The following is a 16,153-nucleotide window of genomic DNA, read 5'->3' on the forward strand; positions in this document are numbered from 1 at the left end:
GATGGCTAGTAACTGATTAGTGGGAATCAGTGGGAATGCTGGGGGATGATTGTTCCAATTCTTGTGGGATTCATTTAAGAGTACATTAATTGTAATATATATTGTTGTGTGAAACGTATTTGCTTCAGAATGGTCTCGTTAACGATCGTTAACGATCGTCCCGTCACTGTACAGGCATGCTAACATGGCTGGAAATATTAAACTGCACATTACTTGAATATGAGACCATTCTGAATCAAATAATTTTCACACAACAATATAATGTACTCTTTAATGAATCCTACAAGGATTGATGGAACAATCATCCCCAGCACTCCTACTGATTCCCACTGAACAGTTACTAGCCATCCCCCTTAAAGTCATCATCCCTTAAGTAAAAATCCATGCCTGGTAAATTAATTGTTGGTTTTATGATGCAGGGTCACAGATAGTTCAGCAAAATGGGAAATATTTTTTAAATGGTAACCCAGTTGACCAAATACGGTATCTTTTCACGCGTAGCACCTGCGCAAAACCGGCGATGCAGTGGTTTTCCCCACTCGCGTGTACTTTTTTTTTCTCGTAGATACCAAAAATTATATAACAACAGCTGCATGCAGTGTAGGACTACTATTGTTAAGGGCGTCGGAATGATTGGAAATAGTTGCCTTGAAGTTTTTATGTGAGCGTATTTTCAGCACAGACACTGCACAATTGATTACCATTGTACATTTCTTGTACATTCTGTTGAAGGAAGAAAGTGAAAATAAAGTTTGAATTGTACATTGCACTTCTGTACTTCGGCTTAAAACAACACAAACAACACTTTGACATTGATTCTATTTAGAATAATCTATCAGTATTTTGAAACAAAACAAAACAAAACAAAACAAGAATGCTGACGAAATCAACATGTACATATTACTGGTGGAAACAGTTGTCATGGGATTTTCCATGTATTTATCCATCCTGATATATCACGCGGCATGGAAATTTTGTATAATAACGTAGGATTAAACTCACAATGTCAGTATATAATTATCTATGTCAAGAAGAGAAATGGAGAACGTGAGACGTAATGTAGACAATGGCAGAACTGTTCATGAAATTACAGGAAGGGATTGAACGAGAAGTAATTAAGAGAAAAGTGATTGAAATTACTGCTAAGTATGTGCTTGTGTCTGCAGAATTCTTTCCAGTGAGCATGGTAAGATGCACATACACGTAACAATATTCATCAAGCCAAATATATATATATATATATATATATATATATATATATTTATTTATTTATTTATTTATTTTTTTTTGGGGGGGGCTTTCTGCACCCCCTAAAAAAAAAACAAAAAAACGTTTGCGGTCATGATATTCGAATACATGTCTTTGTGTGATATTTTTCTTTATGAGCGTTTGCTTATTTCGCTTTCCCTGCTCCCTCCCCGTTACTTGAAATCACCACCACTCATGGGATCTTGTACTCATGCTCTTCCTGTTTAAGTAGCAGACGGTGTGTAAGAATACTAGAAATTTGTATCCTTACAATATAATCTAAATCAAAGCAATGCTACCTTTGAATACTTACACCGTGGGGACTATTGTTATGTTCATGAAACATTCCAAAACATGCACCAAATTACACCATTAACAACATAAAAATGCTGAAAGTTTTCACTGTTGGAGGGGAGACACCCCTCTCCCGTATGATACTTCCACCCCTCGCTCGGTCAGCTCGCTCGGGCTCGGTCGCTTCTGTCCCTCACATACTAACACCCCCACCCCACCTCATTTCTGTTCAGCTGGAGCTACAGTAAACAAAGTTGTAGAGAAAATGCCAAGCTTTGCTTTGATGTAAATTGCATGACTGATCTGTTATTGCCTTTCTTGCAAATGCGAGGCACTATATTATTGTGAAAAGGCGTAACTCTTGCACACAAAATAATGACAGAAAATTGAATTCACACTAAAATCCAATAACGAACATCACTTGTTAGTCAATCACCATGTAAATGCAAGCTATATGTGAGAGGAACGAAATCGCGAGAAACGCTTTTAGTGTATTGTGACCTTTGACTATTTTATCGATCGGTTTGGGCGGGTTCGTGCGTTTGAGCAGAATATGCGAAATTGGCACGCCGTCGACTGAGTCGGGCGTGCGAACGGTCCACATAAAGAGTTGATAATTAAGAGCATGACATAGGTCTACATGAGTTCTTTTCATGCACGATTTGGTAGCAGTTCCATCAGCCTACAGGATAAGCGAGGAGATATGTATATCTCAGCAGCACTAACTAGGAGCTAGAGATTGCTGATCTGATGAGCAAGGTCATTTTGATTAGCCTCTGGTAAACCAGCAGGTGATAAAGCAACAAATACTGCTGAATGAGTGAGCAGCCAGAAGAGGAGGCAATACATTTCATTCAAGTAACGCTAGTATCATTGTTCTCCGAATTCCTCAAACTGTTTGAAGAGTAAAATGAACCAGATGATGGCATCACGAAAAGCACCAGCTATTGGAATCGACTTGGGAACGACCTACTCGTGTGTCGGTGTCTTCCAGAACGGCAAGGTCGAGATCATTGCCAACGACCAGGGAAACCGAATCACACCGAGCTGCGTCGCCTTCACCGATACGGAGAGGCTCGTTGGAGAGGCAGCTAAGAACCAAGTTGTCATGTAATTATATAGATCTTGTGCCTTTATCGCATCGCAGTAATTATGATTAATTGTGATCTTCTGTCTTGCTCTTATGAATTTGCACGTTCCAATCAGGAAGAACTAATGATTTATTCAACTTTAGAATCCTGAACCTATCATATCGGGATGTTCCATAGAGTTCATAATCCACAAACATGTCCATTCCTGTCCAGCTAACCAAGCTCGACGGAACACATTTGGTTTTAGGGACAAAATCTCGACGGGGGCACATGCAATGCGACCGAGCGGGGGGAGAGTGTGGGAAGGGGGATACCCCACTCCCACGTTAGGGACTTTTTGTAAAAACAGAGTATAAATGTCGCGTTTAAAAAACTATTTTTTAAAATATTTTTTGTTATTTTTAGGGAATTAAACATAGTGAAAGAAAATTACAGGGAAGGAATATGACTATGATTTACGGGAGTATATTTGCGTGACGGAGTGAGGTCGTCAGCGACCGAGCGAAGCTACCGAGCGGGAGGAGGGTGTGAGAGGGGATTCCCCCCTCCCACGGTAGGGGAAAAACAGAGTATAAAAGTCGCGTTTATAGAGCATTTCCATATAATATACAATACATAATACATATTTCCATCAAATTAAACACAGTAAAAAAAAATCATTGCGAAGGGTTATGATCAGTTTTGAATTATGAAAACTATTCATTTTACTAAGTACGGGCAGAGCTCCGGAATACATGTAGACTTTCAATAGACTATTGACAAAAGGTAACAGAAGTCACATTTTTCACGCAATATCCTTTCAGAAACATTTGCGACCCGTTATATCAATAGTATCCTAAAGTCGCTGACGGCTGAGCCGAGAAAATCAAGTTTCAAGTCAGATCATCAAAATCCGTCAAAACGATCAGATTTCTGTTTTGGGCTTAATTTTGTAGTCCAATGTTTCGTCTACCATCTGCCGAAATTTTTAAGCTAAGTGATTAAAGGAAAGGCAAGAAAGTAGCTTTTTTCTGGGCCATGATATTTCAACTTTCAACGGAACAGAAACGTGTCCGAAGATGTGGATCTAGCGCCGCAGCTAGACTTCTCCACTAGCAACGAGGAAGTGATCTTATTAGTCATTGCGTGGCATCCCGGTTACTGATTGGTGAAGCGTAGACCGTTGGCGCTAAGCTTGAATCAACATCGCGCAGGTTGCTAGGAGCGTACCTTGTATTGGCAAGCGGTGAAACTGTCTTGCCTTCCCTTGATCATGATAGCGTCGGAAGGAAAACTTTGAAGGCGGTTTTCTAGAAACGCTGATCTCCTAAACCACTCGACAAGCGCTAATATAAAACGATTAATATGTCCACAACCGAGCATTTTTATGAGTCATGCTTTATGAGAAATTAAAGTGGAAGAGTGAGGGAATAATGCCATGTCTTTTCAGTTGTCCTCCCCTGACTTTCGGATCCTTTAGTTGGAGAGAGTAACATTCATTTATACACATTTCTACGCGCGAACGACGCGAGTGAGAGCTCAGAATCATCGTAAACATACGTACGTACACTAATAGTTACTTCTAACGATAATCTATTATTAATGAGCCGAAACTGTTGGAAATGTTTATGGTAAACTCACAGACGAGTTAGTCGTTCACCATCTTGGAATTGGCCACTACCTCTAAGATTTCTTAATGTGGATGAGTCGCTGGGTGCATTGCGTCATAATTATATAGGCTACAGGTCAGCGCCAACATGCATTGGTGAGCCACTTTCAATTGACCATTCGATTTAGTCTGAAATGTATCCATTATAATAGCTTAAAAGTGATCGCATTGTTCAAGCAAAGGAAAATGTTCTTGTAATGCTAGAAAGCTGAGAAGAAAAGGAAAAACTGAAAGGCTTCTCTAGAGGTATGTCTCAGGGCACACTGGTAGAAGGACGCGAGGCTACCATCTATCCAATAAATTTAAGTGCCTGTTTCAGGGCTTAATTGAGCATTTTTCAGATATGAAATTGACAATTTTTAGACTCGAAAAGTGCCTATGTTATTCATTTTAGTCTTTAGATAATTGATTTAAAGGTTGATTGGTATATTAGTTTGGAGCAACACTGACCAGAACCTACTGGATAGAGTGTTCCTTCTACAAAAGAAAACTATCCGTGTCATCTGTTATCCTTCCATACCCTCCCACTCAAAGTTGTTATTTGCCTCTAATAAGCTGCTAAAAATGAAAGATTTATTTTTTATTTAATTTGGGGCAATTTATGTATATAAACAGCAACAACTCAGTACTGTACGTTTTCGCTTCTATGTTTCTAAGAAATCAATTGAATTCAATTCCATTCAAAGTTTATTTCATTTTTCGACAAAACATATGTTTCACTTCATTTAATAACAAAGAATAAGATAAGTAGAACATAGTGAAATGAAAAGACTACAACAATTGAGGACATATGATAATCATACACTGTATGATAAGAAAGAAACAGAAGTGATCAAAGTGAAGTACATGTATGCCGTTGCTTTAAGTGCGAAAAATGGAGGGACCCACTAAACAGACAGAGCTTGTAGTATGTGGGCCCCTCTGGAGAAGAACATCGATGAAAAAAATAAATTGAATCATCGTAAATACAAAAAAAAAATAACAAAGCGGAAGAAGTCTGGAAGCACACTAAAAATTAGATTAACAAATAAATGCATTTACGTAGACGAGAACAAACATGAGACAGGACTAGACAACAAGAAAACTACTGGAGAAAAGGTTGTACAGGACAAAACGGGATGGACAAGACTGACGAACTGAAGACTAAATAGCAGACAAGGACGCAAAACAGAAACAGAAACAGTAACAGTAACAGAACAACAGAAATAACATAAACAGCGATCTTCGGCAGAAGCATGCCAAGAGAAACAGAAGATAGTTGTGGGGAAAAGTAATATTTTGACGCCTGAAAGAGAGACAAGAAAATAGAAAATAGAGGGACATATGAACAGGAGTAACATACGGAAAGTCAACTTCTAGACGCTATGGGCAGAATAGCATAGATGACAACATTACAAACATCCAGGAAAAAAATACCATTAATTCTTCGAAGAGGGGACAAAGTAAACAGGACAGTATGTAAAAAAAAAATCCAAAAGGTTAATTCAGTATTGTAGAGTCATACGATTGCAATAAAGAAGACTTCAGTCTCCTCTTGAAAGAATATATGGATGGAGCATTTTTTATGTGATGATTCAAAGAATTCCAATAATTTGGGCCTACATGAATAAGTATGTTTTTAGCAAAAATCGTTCTTAAAAGAGGTAAATAAAATTCACTGGAACGCCTAGTGGGATATTTATGAAATGATTGATTTTTGAGGAACATAGAATCAAAAATAGATGGAAGCAATTTGTTGCAATACTTGTACATAAAATGCCCTAGATTAAGCAAAAACAAATCTGTCATTTTTAAGAGCTTATTAGAGGCAAACAGCATATTTGTATGAGAACGTACGGGGGAATTGCAGATAACATGGAGAGCTTTCTTTTGTAAAAGGAGCACTTTGTCTAATAAATTCTGATGCGTGTTGCCCCAAATTAATACTCCATAATTAAGATGAGGCAATATTAACGGCGAATATAACATGAGTAATGATTTTTGTGGAATATAAAATTTGAATCTATTTTGTAATGCCTATATTACGTGAAATTATATTGCACTCATTATCAACATGTGATTTCCAGGAAAGTTTGTCATCCACAATGACACCCAAAAATTTTATATGTGAGACTCTTTGTAGATAAGAGTCATCTAATACTATATTTTGTACTTAAACTATCAACAGTATTACTAAAAAACATATATTTCGTTTTTTGAGCATTGAGTGATAGCCTATTGGTCCTGACCCAATTTATCACTTTTTTCAATTCAATGTTAATTTTATGAACACGAAAATCAATATCATTATGGGCAAATAAAATACATTTGTGTCATCTGCAAAATGAATAAAAGAGAGGTCATCGGATACGCGACAAAAATCATTGATATAAGTAATGAACAATAACGGCCCTAAAAGACTTCCCTGTGGGGCGCCGCATTTGACTTCTCTGACAACTGAATCATTGTTTTTGATTGTTACAAATTGTTTTCTATCAACTTAATAACCCTTGATAAACTCCAAGGCCTTCCCACGTATTCCATAATGCGATAACTTATAAAGTAAAATATCATGATTGATGGTGTTGAAGGCCTTGGAGAAGTCCAAGAAAATACTAAATGAGAATGGTTATGAATTGCATAAACAACTCTATCAACAAAATGCAAAAGAGCATGTGTAGTACTATGTTTCTCGCGAAAACCAAACTGATAATTTGTAAAAACTTCATGTACCTTCAAACAATTGGTCATTCTCTTGTACATGATTTTTTTAAAGACCTTAGACAACGACGATAATAATGACATTGGGTAATAATTGCTGACTTCAAACTTATCACCTGCCTTAAATATTGGGGTTACTTTAGCTAATTTCATTTTATGGGGAAACACACCGTTAAAAATTGACAAAGTAAATATATGAGCAAGTGGATCAGCAACCGAGGAAATAACACCCTTAAGTACAAAATTATCTATCTCATCATAACCAGAACTTCGTTTATTTTCAAAAGAGGAAACTATATCAATTTCAAATCTGTTAGTTGGTATAAAAAAATATGGAGTCCGAGTTACGCTGACCTAAAAATTCAGTAAAATGTTCTCTGTTGAAGGAATGTTTTGAGCATAATTTTCGCCTATTTTTGAAAAATAAGAATTAAAAATATTTGCAATGTGAAGGGCATCATTAATCAATTCATCATTCAATTTAATCTTATCAATGTCAGAGTTTTTACTCGGAACATTCATGGCCTGTTTTAAAACTTTCCAAGTATTTTTCATATCAAACTTATATCTTAAAAATTGCTTACAGTAATATCTTTTCTTTTCAGAACGTAAAATCATTGTCAAAGTATCTTTCTATGATGTATATCTATTCTTCGATCGCTCAGTTTGTTTTTTTTCATTTTGTACTTATAATACAAATGATTTTCCCTATTAATTGAACGAAGAATTGATCTTGAAATCAAAGGTAACCTGGGTGTTTTTTTTATACTCTGTTCTATTTCTTTGTTTTGGAATTACATCATCTAAGTGATGATTAAAAATTTCCATAAAATCATGAAAAGATATATTAACGTCATCACTGCCAAATGCTCCTGACCAATCAGTATTCTCGAGAGCCACATCAAAACTAGCTAACTTTTCAGGTGAAACTCTGCGTCTAAAAAAAATGATGAAATAGGTTTAGTATTAGCTGGTGTTTTAAGTGTAAAACAAGTCATTATTGGGAGGGGTAAAATATTACAAAACAAGTTGTCAATGAGGGTGGCAGAGCGATCTGTAACACGTGTGGGTTTAGAAATAAGCGGAAGAAAGGACGATGACAGAACTGTGTGGAGAAAATCACTAGAGATATTATCATGCTCAGACTTCAGCAAATCAATATTAAAATCGACGAGTAAGAAGCAATCCTTATTTCGGAAAACGTGTGAATTAGCCAGATCTGAAAAATAACTGTAAAAATCATTAGAGTTTGAATTAGGGGGTCTGTATATAATGCCTACCATAAGATTTCTACATCCTGGGATAAAAATCTCTATAAACAAAGATTCAACAATATTGTCCATTCTAGAGATGTCTTCATGAATAATAGTATCATAGGAACGTGAGACGTACAATGCACCCCTCTCCATTCTTATCAGGGCTATTGTTAACAAATAAATTTTAACCCTCGATTGCCACATAATTTTCTGCATTGGAAGCTAACCATGTCTCACTTAATCCGATAACGGATAGCGACTGACTTGCATCAGATTCTAATAAAAATTTTAAATCATCAAAATGTTTATTCAAACTTCTTACATTTAAATGCAACAAAGAAAATGTATCCTCAGAAAAATTATGAATCACATTCTTGTATTGATTCACTGTAATATAATTGCACAACATATTTTGAGTGATATCATCACTAAAATCATGAGGCAATTCATTTGCAGCTGTGTTCAGGCTATCGGTGACAAAATCATCGTAAGGGGTGGTTCGTGTACTGGTTGACCCACTCACTGGAGCAAAGTCTAAGCATGTGTCCCTAAACAATTCAAAGAAGTCATCGTTCGACAAGGAATGAAATGGAGCATTCAGAAAATTAGCCATAATTACAAATACAAGACGAATTGTTTAAAGTCTGCGTCATCAACAAAAGTAGGATGTAGTGAATGAGTGGATAATACAAGAAAATAGCCAGTCGCCGTAATGTGGCAAGACGCTGGAGTAATTTACGAACATGGGTGACGTCAAAATCATGATAAGCTGAAGATTGCTGAGGAGAAACGAGAAAGGGCAGAATAAGGTAAGTAAGAACAGCGAGAAGAATCGACAGAAAAAGACATAGAACACACACAACACAATAACAAGAACAGATCCAATATCTCAGTGGGCTTCCGAGAAGACATACATGCATTGGAAAGGATAAAGAAGATTGCGAGAGGCAAGCCGATATGCTAGAGCGAAGAAGATGAGATAACAAAACCATGTTGAAGTGTGTTTGGGGGAGGGCATTCCATGGGTATCCCACTCGACGTTCCAATGAATTTCATTTACCTCTTTTACGAACGATATTTGCTAAGAACACACTTATTTATATTGGCCCAACTTATTGGAATTTTTTGAAAGATGCCCCCCCCCCGTATATATTCATTTAAAAGGACATTAAAGTCCTTTCAATTGCAATTCCATAATCCCACAGAATTGAATTAGCCTGTTGGCTTATTTTAATTCCTTTTCGAAGAACGTCGATTACAAGTAATATACTGTCATGTATTTTCTCGTCCTTGTTGTCCTGAGACAAAGAGTAGATTTGATTGTACAGTATGTCCCCAAAAAAAAATTACAACGGGGCCCTCCGCAATGATATCTTTAAAAATAGTGAATCAATCTAAATACAAATTCAGGGTATGAAACTATAACTCATTGCCCACATCTTACAAAAAACCCCGCTCGATTTGCTTCAGTGGTCAAAGAGAAATACCAAATTTTGTAGAGGATGTCGTGAATCTCTTTTGTCCAAGTTCTGTCTATTATTCACACTCAAGATCATCGAAATGCTAAACTCGGAAGAATCCGATTCATGACATGCTTAACAACAATCCACATTTCTCCGTGACCACTTAGCCAAATCGAATGGGGATTTCTGCAAAATAGAGCTAAAATGTTATGTTTTAAGACCCTGAAGTAGCATTAAAAAATGAATCATATTGGGCATTATCAATGCGAAAATTTGATTGTAATTTTTTGGGAGACATACTGCAGTAAGTCGCCCCAAAAATTACAACCAGATTTTCGAATTGATAACACCTACTATGATCAACCTGTCTAAGTGCCGCCTTCAGGGTCTTAAAATATAACACCTTAGCTCTATTTTGCAGAAAACCCCATTCAATTTGGTTAAGCGGTCACAGAGAAATGTGGATTGTTGTAAAGCTTGTCGAGTCTGTTCCTTCCAATTTTAGCAATTCAATGCTCTTGTGTGTGAATAATAGACAGAATTTGGACAGAAGAGATTCCTAACATCCTCTACAAAATTCCATATTTCTCTTTGACCACTGAAGCAAATCGAATGAGGTTTTCTGTAAGATGTGGGCAATGAGTTATAGTTTCATACCCTGAATTTGTATTTAAATTGATTCACTATTTTGAAAGATATCATTGCGGAGGGCCCCGTTGTAATTTTTTGGGGGACATACTGTATTACTCCTACATCTATTTCTCTTTATTTCTGTATAATTTTGTATCCTTTTCAAGCGTACCATCATTTGTTTTTGTTGAAATAATTCTGTCGAGGATCGCTGGATCTGTTATGCCTTTCTGACAGTTGTATTTTCTCCCTGTTATGTTTAGTTTTGTCTCATTCTGTCTTGTCTTCTAGTCTTCCTTTATTAGTTTCGTCGCCCTAGTCTAGTTTAATGTTTATTCGCGTGTGTATAGGGCTTTTTACACTTGCAAATTTTTGCTTAGTCCCGTACCAACGGTGGGGCGGGGGGGGGGGGGGGGGGGCTTAGCCCCACCGTTGGTACCGGACTTTCCTTAGCCCACTTTCTGTTTACACTTGTTTTTGCCAAAGTGGGCTATCCCCACCGATAGTCCCGTACTATCTGGCCCTGTAAAATAGCAGGGTTAGCACCGCAATTGCGGTGCTAACCCCGCAAATGCGGCGCCAAGCAAGTGAGTGCAAACAGAACGAAAAAATAATCCTGGGCTAAGCGACGGAGACGAAGTCCGACCCCCACTGACCAATCAGAAACGAGGTAATCAAGCGCTGCCGGTACACGGTACACAGCGTAATCATGAATATTTATGTCGTTTGGAGAGTACCGGACTAAGAAATACGAGTGTAAAAAGGTCAATTTTCTCCTTAGGCCCGGACAAGAGCAATAGTACGGGACTAATTGGCAAGTGTAAAAAGCTGAAAAAAAATGGTACGGGACTAACGATAGTCCTGGGTCAGAGAAAGTACGGGTTAAGAAACACAAGTGTAAAAAGGGCTATGTGTACCGTTTGTAACTCTCTCTTCAGTGGGCTTCCAGACTTTTTTTTGACTTTTTACCCTTTTTGCATCAGTTTATGTTTTCTATTTGGCATTCTGTACCTGAGGGGCCCTCTTTCTACAAGCCTTGTCTTTTTAGTGGGTCCCTCAATTTTTCGATGTTTTGCATATTGTTATATCCTCTATATCACTTTAGTCAATTGTCATGACAACGTATTTGTTACTCAAAGGTTCCACAATTATATTTTTCTCAATTTCCTTTGTTTTGATTATGCAACCTTCTTCTCTGTTACCAAAGAAGGTGAAATGTTTATGTTCTTCTTGAAAAATGAAATAAAGTTTGAATTGAATTGAATTAATTATTTGCGACAGGGGACACATGCCCCCCCCCCCCGCTTTCAGCGCTCCTGCAGCCACAAATTATATATATATATATATATATATATATATATATATACATGTGTATATATATATATATATATATATATATATATATATATACTGTCACAAATTTGTTAAGTTTCTAAACACGTAACTGAACACTTTTCTGTAACAGTTTTAAAATGCTGCGACGCGTTTAAATATTGAACGGGTTTAGGAGCTAAACACATGCTGTGCTTGTTTTCATCACGCCGTAGGTGTTTATCACACACACATGTTTATGTTTTCTATACACGGCTCTGATGTTTAAAACTAAAAGATAAGAACCAACACTGCCTGTTGGCTTTTCACCGGCAGACAGTTCTGGTCTAATCCTCTGTATCCCAGTGGATGAGACGCCTGTCTAGTATTTTATTTATTTATTTTATTTTATTTTTTTTTTCAACATATTTTGACAGGATAACAAGATCAGCAAGTGAATGCTGTTTTACATCAAGGTCCTGTACAATCTAACTATATAAATATAAAAATCATGTTACATAAATATAAGCATAAAAACCACTACAAACAAGCAATCAGAGCTGAAAGGAGCAATACGTCCAATTGAAATCAGTAGTAACCAGATCTATGTATGATATAACGAAACAATATGATAAAAAAGGATATATTAAAACAGTGAATAAAATGATGCAAGATTATATACACAAACAGACCATTTGGTGTACAAAAGGAATGTAAAAACTCTGCCAGAAAGGACTTGAATCAACAAGCCCACAATCATAAAAAGCAGATAGAAATTCCATATAAAAATCTACACTAATAAATAGATTACATACAATCTGGCAGTCATGCCCGTTTAACCTAAACAGTCGAATGCATGTATACCCATAACACACATTCAGGGATTTACGCACCCATAATTTGCACCAGGCAAGTTTGGGTAACACAGTGTGACAAAAAATAATATGGTACATATTATGTAAAAACAGGCCGTTTGATAAAATCAGTGAAAATACATTTTCTTATATAACAATTTAAAAGCTGATAATGACTTTGAATTCTTTAAAACGTTTGGTAGTGAGTTCCATACCTTTCCTCCTGCATATCTAAAGCAGCTTTTAAAACACTCTACATTCGGTTTAGGTGGTACCACATTCAAAGAACCAGCTGCTCTTGTATTAAACCCATGCCTGTCAAAAATCATCTCAATATTATTGCACATTCGGGTGGGGGCAAGTCCATGGATGCATTTATACATGAGCGTTGACAAAAAATAATTCCTTCTATTTTCAAATGCTTGTAAATTCAAAACCTTGATAATGTCATTCCCATTTGCAGTTTCGTAATCAAAATTTGATGTGATAATTCGTGCTGCCCTCTTTTGTAATCGATAAAGAATATTTCTATTTTTAACAAAGCAATTTCCCCAAACGGAGCATGAATAATCAATACACGGTTGAATAACGGCAGTATACAAAAGTTTAAGTGAATCTTTATCCAAAAATTGGTTCATTTTGCGTAACATAAATAATTTCATAGATATAGATTTGGCTAAATTTTGTACGTGTGCATCCCACTGAAGATGGTCGTCTATCATAACACCCAAATACCTAAAATCATGAACCTGTTCAATCCTTTTTCCATCAAGAAAAATGTTCAAACTTTTGGAGCACCGTGGACTTAATAACATTACCTTAGTCTTATCTAAGTTAATACTTAATCTGTTTCTCTTGTATCTATATATTGAGTTCAGATCATTTTGCAACATTGATGTAACTCTATCAGTATCTTTATGCGAACAATAAATTACTACATCATCTGCGAATACATTACAGGAACATGAATATACAGATTCTGAAATATCATTAATAAATATGAGGAAAAGTATAGGCCCAAGTACACTCCCTTGTGGTACCCCTGTCGTGATACTTTTGGATGTTGAGAGATGGCCATGGCAAAAAACATTTTGACTCCTACCAGTTAAATAATCAGAAAACCATTTCAATTGCTTGCCCTTGATGCCATAACATTCCAGCTTATGCAATAATAACGTATGATCAATTGAATCAAAACACTTAGAAATATCAAGAAAACATGCAGCAACTACTTCACGATCGTTAAAAGACTCCAACCAATCATCAACAGCTCGATGGAGACAAGTGTTAGTTGAGTGATGGGGCAAGAATGCGGCTTGATCTATGTTAATCAAATCATTTTGCTGAAGATATGCCAATAACTGATCATTAATCTGCTTTTCAAAAAATTTTGATACATGACAAGCGACAGAAATTGGTCTATAATTTGAAGGGTCATTTTTACTTCCTTTGCCCTTGTATATAGGCGTCGTTTTAGCCCTTTTCCAATCAGTGGGAACAATTCCATTTGACTTGTAATCAGGAGTTCGTTGGTTTGCGTCAAACATAATTTCTTTTTTAATTCTTCCTGCAATACAGGAACCCAAAGAACACAATCTTTGCAGCCAAGAGACTAATGGGTCGGCGATTCACAGACCACAGTGTGCAAGCTGACATGAAGCACTGGCCATTCGAGGTGATTGACCGAGGAGGCAGACCTGCGCTACAGGTGGAATACAAGGGAGAAACGAAGAATCTGGCCCCAGAGGAAGTCAGTTCCATGGTTCTAACCAAAATGAAGGAAACAGCTGAGGCATATCTTGGTCTAAAGGTCACTGATGCTGTCATCACTGTTCCTGCTTATTTTACTGATGCTCAGCGACAAGCCACCAAACATGCTGGTGAAATTTCAGGCCTGCATGTCCTGCGTATCATCAACGAACCGACAGCAGCTGCCCTGGCATATGGACTAGATAAGAAGTTGCAAGGTAAGCAGCAGATCCTGATCTTTGACCTTGGTGGAGGCACATTCGATGTGTCCATCCTACTAGTCAATGACGGTGTCTTTGAAGTCAAGTCAACTGCTGGAGATACCCATCTTGGTGGTGAGGATTTTGACAACCAATTGGTAAACTATCTTGCAGAGGAGTTCAAGCGCAAACACAAAAAGAATCTCACAAACAGCCTGCGAGCGACCCAACGCCTCCGCACAGCAGCTGAGCTTGCAAAGAGGACTCTCTCAGGTATTTCCCAATCCAGTATTGAGACAGACTCGCTGTTCGAAGGGGTTGATTTTCGTACAACAATCTCCAGAGCTCGCTTCGAGCAACTGTGCTATGATCTCTTCAGAAAGTGCCTTGAACCAGTTAAAAGCGCTATCACTGATGCAAAGATCGACAAGAAAGACATCGATACTGTTGTGCTGGTCGGAGGATCAACCCGTATTCCTAAGATCCAGAAACTTCTCCAGGAGTACCTAGATGGCAAGGACCTCAACATGTCCATCAATCCAGATGAAGCTGTGGCCTATGGTGCAGCAGTCCAGGCAGCTATTTTGTCTGGAGATCACAGTAAAGAAATTCAGAATGTGATCCTTGTTGACGTAATCCCACTCTCTCTTGGAATTGAGCTCTTTGGAGGAGAGATGTCAACCATAATCGAGAGAAATACGACAATTCCGGCGAAGGTCTCTCGGTTCGGCTACACCACACCTTTAGACAACGTAACATTCTTGGAGTTTAGTGTATACGAAGGAGAGAGGGCCTTCACACAATATAACAACCTACTTGGAGAGTTTATCCTTTATGGCATCCCTGCAGCTCCAAGAGGTGTGCCGCAGATCGAAGTGACCTTTGACATTGACGCCAATGGCATCATGAACGTAACAGCAAAGGATCAGAACACAGGTAACAGCAGTAATATCACAATCGCACATAACAGAGGCAGTTTATCCAAGGAGGAAATCGAACGCATGATCAACGATGCTGAAAAGTTCAAAGCGGAAGATGATCTCAAACGGAAAAGAAATGAAGCTAGAAACCAACTGGAGGACTACGCCTTCAGCGTCAAATCCGCTGCTAACAATCCTTTAGCTAAATGGAAGCTGACCGTTGCTGAAAGACAGACGGTCGTCGAGGCTGCAGATCGTATATTAAAGTGGCTCGATTTGAACTACGTGTCAAGTTATGAAGAGTTCACGTACCATTTGAAGGAGCTCCACAAGACGTGCTCACCATTCATGATCAAGCTTTGGAGTGGACAGTAAAATGATTAACAATCGAGAGGGCTTCAGTCAGGAGTCAGTGGAGGGACTGAACCTGCTCTGAATGAGCAGTTCATTCCTACCCCTACCACTCTACGTGAAATTATCCCTTAAAGAAGAAATCCACCCAAAAAATAAATAAACTTCAAATGAAAGAGAAATATCCCCTACAGAACGATACAAAAATGGCAAAAATAAGATACGAAATAAGGAAGATAAGGATTTTGATATTTCTCACATTTTCGATAAATATGTCCAGACCCGTCCTTATGAATATTCAAATTATCAAAATGACGATGTCACTCTCACAATATTTTTATTCATTTTCATACACATAGAAATCACAAAAATTCTCATATTTAAACTGTACGAATTTGACAACTTGTATAACAATCACCCAAAATATAAAAGAACAAA

The 16,153-nt window shown here is 37.4% G+C and overlaps 1 protein-coding gene across 1 annotated transcript; it reads left to right on the forward strand.

The window, feature by feature from the left end:
• Positions 1-2,464: 2,464 nt before the first annotated feature.
• LOC140229508 (heat shock 70 kDa protein IV-like) lies at positions 2,465-15,739 on the forward strand. Its single transcript, XM_072309758.1, has 2 exons — positions 2,465-2,652; positions 14,074-15,739. Exons 1-2 carry the CDS (start codon positions 2,465-2,467, stop codon positions 15,737-15,739), a joined length of 1,854 nt encoding a protein of 617 aa, XP_072165859.1.
• Positions 15,740-16,153: the final 414 nt, after the last annotated feature.

The sequence above is a fragment of the Diadema setosum genome, chromosome 6, assembly GCF_964275005.1.
Source record: "Diadema setosum chromosome 6, eeDiaSeto1, whole genome shotgun sequence".
Lineage (NCBI taxonomy): Eukaryota > Metazoa > Echinodermata > Echinoidea > Diadematoida > Diadematidae > Diadema > Diadema setosum.